The 9,486-nt window shown below is 35.9% G+C and overlaps 1 protein-coding gene across 2 annotated transcripts in view; it reads right to left on the minus strand.

Annotated features, from left to right (window-relative positions):
- mettl15 (methyltransferase 15, mitochondrial 12S rRNA N4-cytidine) overlaps window positions 1–9,486 on the minus strand; it is a 59,622-nt gene that overhangs the window by 10,842 nt on the left and 39,294 nt on the right. Inside the window, exons 4-5 of one of the 2 annotated variants that reach the window (XM_086071743.1) lie at window positions 1,924–2,115; window positions 431–609 (exon numbers count right to left, since the gene is read on the minus strand). In XM_086071743.1, the coding sequence (XP_085927869.1) occupies window positions 431–609; window positions 1,924–2,115 (371 nt within the window). The remainder of the gene's footprint in view (window positions 1–430; window positions 610–1,923; window positions 2,116–9,486) is intronic. The other variant, XM_086071744.1, reaches the window with a different exon arrangement.

Genomic DNA, 9,486 nt, shown 5'->3' on the forward strand with positions numbered 1-9,486 from the left:
CAAAAACAAAAAAAATGTGCGTGTGTGTTGGGGGTGTCATCAGGGAAAAAAAAGCAATCCTATGATGTATGTGTTATCACAAGTGTCTCGTGTTTCTGCATACATGCGAGCAAGGAGATGAAGAGGAGGAATCTCTATTTGCATGACTGTGAAAGCATCTATTAAATAGTACATACACCTATTTAGTTTAATTTGAAGGCATAGATCACAATTTTTTTCAGACTCGTGCTTTTTGTCATTGCTATTTTTAAAGGGAAAAGGACAGAAAGACACACAAATCATACAGAAGACAATTGAGTGAGTGACTAAGATCATTGCTCAGTGATTCTGACATTTCCTATTGGGGAAAGGGCTTTGAACTCAACTTGTGGTTTATTCCGTTACAGCCTTCAGAAAATTGTAGGAATTAATCAGGTTAATGTCTCACTACCTGCTACCACACTTGCAAGCTGCTGCGTCCGGGTGATGGGCTTGACACGGCGTGCCTCCACAATGGCTGAAGCTATTTTCCTGGCGTGTCTCTCCTCACCATATGCAGTGAGGATAGAAGCAAGAGCCTGTTGATCTAAGGTATTCACCACGTCAGCAGCACAGGGCATGTCGGAGAGCCTACGCACAAAGGGAAGACCAATTAAAGTTAGCAACGTCACGTCCTTGCTGGCAGCAGTGAATCCTGCTAAGGTGTAAGCCAAAAACCTTTATGGCTCATCGTCATCACAACAAGGATTTGTGAGGAATCAAAATGTTGAATTGTGATGAGTTTAAGTTTGGTGGATAAAGGCGAGATGTTCATATGTATTTAGATGTAAAATTATTATTTACAATAGATTTATTTATATGATAGATGAGCATGGTAATAATTAATGGTAGCAACATGAATGGCTTTATTTTAAGTGTATTCAGACTTCATTGATTTTTAATATTTACTGTTATGGATTTTTTTTTCCAAATATTAACATTGGTAGTTAGGTGGAGAAAAACAATTGTTTTCATAATTGAAAACATTTGTGTTTTAATCACGTCTTGGGAAGAATGATAGCAAATCCAATCAAATTAATCCCAAAAAGTGAGTAAAACACTACACTGTGTATATGTGAGGCATTGCATACTTGGTCGTGACCCAGCCAATCTGATCATGTCATGGGCAGAGAAACTCAATGTGAGGATGGTTATCATTTACATTAATCACACTATTACATAACAGTGGGGCAAGTGCTGAACACCTGCCTTACAGACATATCCTCAACTAGGCAGATAAGGAAAGATTTACTTGGTTGTCTTGAAAGGTGGAAGGCACTCCAAATTCAACTACTGTATCTATAAAGAAGCCATTAAAAAGTTTTTTTTTTTTAATTAGCTACTTGCGTATGTGGGCTCCACATTACATATTTCAAAAACATGCCTAATCAATTGCTCTACATAAACAACACTGTTTTTGATATGTCATACACAAACTAGCCTTGTTCCAGTTTGTAAAAGTTAAATTCAATAAATTCCCCAAATATAGTATACCACCCACCAAACGCTCCACCGTATTGACAGAAGCACACAAATAATTATGACAATTTCAAGTTATACAATGAATACCAAATTCACCATTTCAATCAGAAAGTAAAAATCTAAAGTGGCCTGCAGACCTCTTTGGAGTAACATACGATGCCATCTTTCTTACTTTCCAATCTTTAGTTTACATTTAACACATAAAAGAAATCCCGTTGCATAACCAGTATCAGGTAAGAGTCTCATGATCCTTGCAGCATTGTTCTTAAACAAATTCCTTTTGCGCAAATCTGAATTAGGCATTTGGGCCCTGAAGGTTACAAATTGTTTTTTTGGAGGGTTTTTTCCTGACCAAAACATACAAATTGCACGTCTGGATACAATTATGTTGCCAATTTTGTAAATATGATGAAAATTTGTCACCTCTCTCCATCCATTCTCATGTCCAAGGGCCCATCCCTACTGAGCGAGAAGCCTCGTTCTGCATGATCCATCTGCATGGAAGAACAGCCAGCATCTAACAGGACAGCATCAATACTGCCCGCTTTAACGTCGATGCTTGAAAGCAGGGCTTCAAGATCGCTGAATCGTCCAAGTAATGGTTTTATTCGGCCTCTAGAGAAAGAAGATCATCATCAGTTAATTGTGCATTTGCATATAATTTTTTATAACAGGATTCCATCTATGATCTCATAACTGTCAGTTACTTATTTAGATATAATAATTGATCACAATGAGTTGTTATAACCAGTGTTGGGAAATAACGGTGTTTAAACTGACGGCGTTAGGTAACTCAGTGTTTTTTTCCATAAACGGACTAATCTAACTAACTATTCGCCCCATATTTGAAACGCCGTTATAGTTATTGTATGAGAAATGCATTGCGTAATTATTTATTTATTTGTTTCAAGGCTCGAAGTAACCTTACAAGGCATTGTGCGGTGACTGGCTCCTCAAATGTCATTTGCGCAGTTAGAGGCACTGTTGTTGTCGGACCTTGTCACAATAAAAGTGCCTTGACAGCTGAAATGTGTAGTGACTTTTATTTTGAAGGTGCCACGAGAAGCGTGTCACGACGTGACGGACGTGTCGTCCTTCTTCCTTCTGTACCTTAAGGCTTAGCATATTTTAGCATTTTAGCAAAGAGTCCACGTCCTCGCCTGGAACTGGTTTGACAACTTTGACAAGAGTGACAATCAAAGATTTCGAGATTTGCTGAAAAACGGCCGCCGTGAGGAGAAATTTGTTGATAGTTCTGTTCCACCAAGAACCATATTGCGCCTCCACAAGCACCAGAACAGCGATAAAGATACCGACCGGTAAGTCATAGCAACACGCTCGCCTAGTGTAATTAATAGCCCCAACAATTGTATTTCTCTTATTTCACGAGTGCTAAACACGTGAAAAGTGTTAAAAGAAATATGCTCACACTCATGGAGTCTATGGAGTGACATTCGTATGTGAATGATGCATGTTAAGCCAAGAGTTGGGCAGTTTTCTGACGTAAATCAATCATTAAACATGTCTTTAAATGTGTAGAATTTTAAACTGAAGATATATCACCATATTGAAAGTGAACATAAGTATGTTTTTCAGAGAGATCAAATGGAAGCTGATGATTTTGAGGAGTAAATGTAGTAGTAGTTATGGCAATGATTTTGGCCATGATAGCATTAAGCACCGTATATTTTAATATCATTGGCAATTTATTTGATCTATTGTTGATTATTTTAGCCAGCAACAATAAAAAAAGGCCCGCAAAATCCTGGAGGAACTGGCTAGGACTGACTACAAATTACCTATAGATGACATATGTGCCACAAATCACCATTTATCCAGTATTTATTTTATTTGTATTATTTTTCTGATTGCTGTAGTAACTGGCAGTGGTAGAACATACATCACCACTCCAAATTTAATTTATTATTATTATTATTATATGTCATATTATGGAGTAATTATGGACGTAATTTAAATTCCTTATGTAATTTGAATTCCTTGTATAAAAATATAATAATAATAATAATAATAATAGTAATATAAAAAATAAATTAAAATCTGAATTGTTTGATAAAAAAATAAATAACTAGTGAAAATAGTTACTTTGCCTGTTAATGAGTTACTTTTATTATGAAGTATTTCAATTACTAACTCAGTTACTTTTTTAAAGCAAGTAATAAGTAACTAACTAATTACCTTTTTAAAGTAACGTTCCCAACACTGGTTATAACTGATGTCTTTCATTTTGTGAAATATTACTGAGATGGAGTTTAAAATTGTATAAAGTATCTACTGCAAGTAAAGCAACTAGTGATGTGCATATTGATTCTGTGAAATTGATATACCAATACTTAATGAGTAAATGTACTCCGAGAGCACTCGTTCAGAATTTCAGAGATTTGTTGGAATGTGCCCTTTGGTTATTTAGAGTGCCACACTTTGAGGGTGCCCGAAGCACATTCTGGCCACTCTGAATGGGGTCACAGAGCGACAGAGAGTCAGGTAGGACAAGATGGAAGCCGTACAAGCATGATGTGGAGGTTGTGGGTTGACGAGGGATTTTAATGGATTTGACAACAAAACGTTTGTAAATTCAAAGAAAGGGAGCCCGCGCTGACTGAGAACACTCACAGTCTTAATCTAAATGCTATGTGGAGATTGTGTGAGTTAAGGACATGGAGTAAAAATAAGGTTTTCATTGTGATATAGAGCTTTCGTCAAATGTCAGTACGGCAGCATAACAAAACTTTTAAAAATGTCTAAATGAGAACAACATTTCCCGCCCAAAACAGTACAGAGAGAGTGCCTCATTGTCCTTCTACCACAAGTAGATTTTACTGGTATCAACTTCAGTGTGATTTACATTCCAAAGATTCATATGAATATGATTTATACATACAAGGGAACTAACTGTACAGATACCTAAAATGGGCGTGTGACTGTTTTTTATTTGGTTAGTGTTTTATATTTTACAAACTAGAAAAGATTCTTATGAGTCCATCGCCCAAACAAAACAAAACAAAAAACATTTAGAGAGCCTATTCCTCATTTATGCACCTATGTATTTCCAGTGGCATGTCAGGGTCTTCAAGCTTTCAAGAGGTCTAAACATGATCAAAAGCCCTGACCTCAAACTTTGTATACATTTATAAAATATTGTATACATTTATTGAACAGTCTTCATTTCATAGCGTGTGTCTTGGCTGTGCATCTTGCAGTCGTTTTTTCTCATTTATTTTTGGTCCAATCAGATATCAGCTTCCATGTGTTGCTATATCAGTGTTAAACTTACCAAGGCCTTCACACTCCAGATTAGCGCAAAGGCCCTGTACAATAAGCACAGAGTGTATCTCAATGCAGTGCATTAGGGCGGCTAGTGGTCGGCTACTAAACATAGTGAAAACCAGTGGGAAACAACGGAAGAAACTATGATTTGGACCATTTCCACCGCTGGAAAAATGATGTATTTTATTTGATCTATTTTGAACATGGATAGCGTGTCGTTTACTGACTGCCCTCTGCTGGGACTCTAGGCCAGCTGATTTCGAGCATTTTAACTCATCTTTCAATGCAAACAAAATATTGTGTGCTATGACTACATAAACATGGTGGATACCACATCAAATATTGCATTATTTTCTTTCAATAGAAAAAAAAGTATGTTTCTACCTTATTTCGTTCTTTAGCAATCACTATTTGAAAATAGGTAATTTAGTGACATCTAGCGAAAATGGAAAAAATAAGGAGAAACAAGCATTTTGTAAAAAGATAAATTTTCTGCACAACAGTGACTTTGACACTAATATTTTTGTTTAGTGACGCTCTGTGAATTAGATTTAATGTGACAAAGGCTTTGTTCATTCCCGTCATCTTTGAAAACGTTCAATTTCCGAAGATCCGCCATGTTTTCTTGTAATTTGATACTACGGGAGCCCATTGAAAAGAAATACTGCCATCTGCTGGCCATAGTTAGTGGCTGTTTTGTGATTTTTACACCTATTCACAAAAGGAGCGCTGCACAAGTCGTTGCACTGCCCATTGAGAATTTTTTTTGTAGTTGACGTCAATTGACGTTATTGGCAGTACTCGGTGGTGTCAATTGACGTTTTTGAGGTAAAAAGAGTTAAGTGCTAATATTTGGCTAAATGTGTGCATTGTACTGGTAGACGGGACCGTGGAAGAGTCATACCGGGACGTGAGGATGAGACAGGTAGGATCTTTCTTCACTGAGGGGGGTCAAGAAAATCTTCCTCCCACCAATTCACTATTTAAACATCATACACAATATATGCACGGCTAAACTTGTGATTGGATGACTATCTATCTTTCTGACTGTCTGTCTGTCTGTCTGTCTGTCTGTCTAAACTGTGAGGTATGGTTGCTTTCAGTGACAGTTCGAAAACAGCATATGGCCTTCAATCTATCTATCAATCAATCAATCTATCTATAGCCTACATGCTTTTTAATTACACAAAGATTTTTTCTATTTGTAGGCTGCCCGCCTCCCTATCATCTGCAAATAGCAGGGGCATATTGTATAGAATATATATTGTGGTGATGTTTATTTTTATTTTGTCTTCATGAGCATACTCTGTATGGAAGTAATCCAAAAGTAATCCAAAGTAATCAAGTTACATTACTTAAATATTATGGTACTTGGATTACGTTACTAACTAAATTTTTTAGCAGGTAACTTGTAACTGTAACGTAATACGTATTTCAAGTAACCCTTCCCCCACCCTGTGTATAAGCTTTTGAAATTAACATGTGAGGAAGAAGCGGTTAAGAAAATGGATGGATGGATGTTCAAAAAGCAGGATTTACAGAATAGAAACAAACACATGTGTAAGAATAAACGCCATATACACCCCACCAGTAAAGATGGAAACCTCCCGCTAGGACAAGTTGCAAACTCATTTGCCAGTGTAGTAACACTAAACACGTTAAGACTGGTGCATCTGAACACAGTATAGCATTATTACACCCCTACACTCCAGAGACACATAGACATGCAGTATCATTTAGGTCTGTATTTGAATTCATGTTTAAAGTTTTGCACATCTTCTAAAATAAACATATAGTATTGCAACACAGTGTTCTGGTCTTTTTGTACCAGTCTATTAATTTAGTATTAAGATTCCACAAGCTGTTACTGGTTACTTGCTGAGCCTAGATATAATGGGGAAGAAAAACGTAGCGGTGCCCACTTTTCGTTTTTCTGCTCTTGTACATTTAAAAAATGAACATGATATTCTTTGGAAGCCTTGTATCTGCTTCACCTATTCCATTAGGACTTTCCAATAACTGACAGAGCAAAGTCATGTACACTCAGTCACTTCCTCGTGCAAGAATGGTGAGATCCTCCAGCCACACTCGTAAAAAATTCATGTGACCTTTTAACATCGTGTGATCAAAGATGATGGCACAAGAAAGCAACAGGAGTAACCATCTTTATATTAAAAGTAAAAAATAATTTGCATCTTTTTCTACCAATTTGCCAGTGGTTATTACAGTACTGGCCAATCTTAATTCAAACCATCAAACCTTCCAGACTAAAAGTCACAGCATCCAGTTCTCATAACCATGCAGTTGAAACTAGTTTATTTCATGATCAGATGCAATGGGAAAAAAATACATTTATTAAAATTATCTATAGCTTTGTTTGGGGAATAAAATTAATTTGCCTGTATTGAAAAGAACAATAAATAGTAGGGATGTTCGATACCAATATTTTTCAGACCGATACTTATACGAGTAATCAACTCTTGAGAAGTCACCGGCACCTATACCAAGTACCGATACTACTAGTGCATTTGATATACTGTATATCGTTGCTCGCCTGTGAAAGCACTTATATCCATTATTGTTTTTTAGTATTTTATTTTTTATTTTTTGGGATGAATCTGAATTTAAAAAAAACCTGAAAAACGTTTTGAAAAAATAAAAAATAAATAAAATCAATAATAATACATGGACAGAAGTGTTTTTTACAGGACAGCAACAATATGTAAAAAAATTCCCCCCTCCAAAATATTATATATTATTATTATTATTATTATTATTATATAATATACATTTTAATTTTAAAGAAATATCTTCATATCCAAATATTTCACATTTCCTTATATTTACATGAAATTAACAACAATTTTCTATTCTTCCAAGTTAGAATTTCTGGTTCCTAATTGTCAAAAAGCCACAAGAGGCTGCTGTGAGTACCGATACCAGCTTGAAATAAGGCCGGGTATGGGCACGATAGTGATACCTGGAATTGGTACTACTTGCCCATCCCTAATAAATAGGACAGCAAATTATTATAAATATTCATATTAATTTTGAACAGCTGCACTAAATATTTTTTTTAAGAAGCGTGCAATGATTTGACCTTTTGACTTCTGCAATGTCTGCTAGTTGTAATGGACATTATTCCCAGAGATTAGGGTACATAGCTACTAGAAAACAACATTTTCAATTCAGATGGAGTGAGGTTGTGAGCACAGGAACCGACCCAAGACCAATGGGATAGAGACTGGTATAATAGGCCAAGCCGAGTAAGAATTTTTTACCTAATGCTCCATAGAAACACAACACACAATATTATTGCTAACTCACAAGTATTTCAGTTGGTTTTATTAAATGTGTGAAGGAGTGTGGTCTTACAAGCACACCTGCACCAAACTGACCCAAGTCTATATAGAGTACTTTGAAACAGAAACACAACAATTGCATACAATAAAACGTGGCTAATCTGTTCCCAGTGCTAGTCTGTTGTCTGTTAGTTGGTATTACAAGTCAGATACTACTAAAATACCTCCCCCAACGAGCTGTATAAGGACATCGGAACATCTAAATGTACCGTTAAGTGTTTGATCTTCTACTTTTTCGCCTAGTGCTCCCACTTGCATGTGGGTACCTTTCTCCTCCAGCCTATTCTGTTATGGACATTTTCTTCTCCTTTATTTTTTCCAGATTAGCCTAGCTTCTCTTGGGTTTTTTTAGTGCCCCCATATGCACACCTATGCATTTTTAAAGAAATGTATGTTTCTTCTTTCTGAACATATTTGTCAGCAGGGGTATTTTTTGGTTTAAAGTTTAAGATATAAAAAACAGTTTTCTTGGAATACAACATTACACTTCTACTAGACTACAATCAAATACTTGCATGCTTAAGGTCGAATTTACAGTAACTAGCCAGATTTGAATGTAGCCTCACTAAGAGATTGATGCTTTGATTGCTTCGGTGATACTTGGATAAATAGAGCTTATTAGAAAGCTAATAGGCCATTTACGGTAACTTGACATCATCTCAACAGACAGCAACTATATTTTGAAGAGTTTGATGCCGTCATTGTTATCTTAATGCACCTAGCGACCAGAAGTTAGCATCGCAATGGACTCCAAACACACAAATAGTGTGTCCATTACTTTTCTACGATTACAAATTAAAACTCTTTCAACCCACATAAAGGTGATAATACCTTAACTAATAAAAAAATTAAAAAAGGCTGTCATTTACGTCATGTTTTGAAATTTTTGATAAGGATCTAAAAATATGCAAAACAGTTACATAACAATTTTAAATATTTATTTCTTTATGTGTGTTAGAGTTGGATACATAAATGCCTTATGTAAGTTCTTGTATTATTAAAAAGGACAAGTTCCAGTGGTGTATGTGCTAAGGTCCAAGTGTGGACTCGTAATTACTTCAGAGTTCTGAACTATTTATAGTTGTAGCATCGACCAATATTTTCATGGTAGCATCTTACAGGATCAACTTGAGCGGAACATGTTCTTCAAAGATATAATACTAAAAATACACAAATTTAAAGTTACTGCACCATTAAATATTTAATTGATATGGATTGTATTTCAGAGGCTCATAACAAGCCATCACTAGACTATATAATCTGAGGACAATGCTGTTCAAAATACTGCTGCTCCTCACAAATCATGCCAGAAATACTCCCCTGTGTTGACCTGCTCAGT

The sequence above is a fragment of the Leptonotus elevatus genome, chromosome 3 (genome assembly GCF_054856555.1).
Source record: "Leptonotus elevatus isolate MCC_2025b chromosome 3, RoL_Lele_1.0, whole genome shotgun sequence".
Lineage (NCBI taxonomy): Eukaryota > Metazoa > Chordata > Actinopteri > Syngnathiformes > Syngnathidae > Leptonotus > Leptonotus elevatus.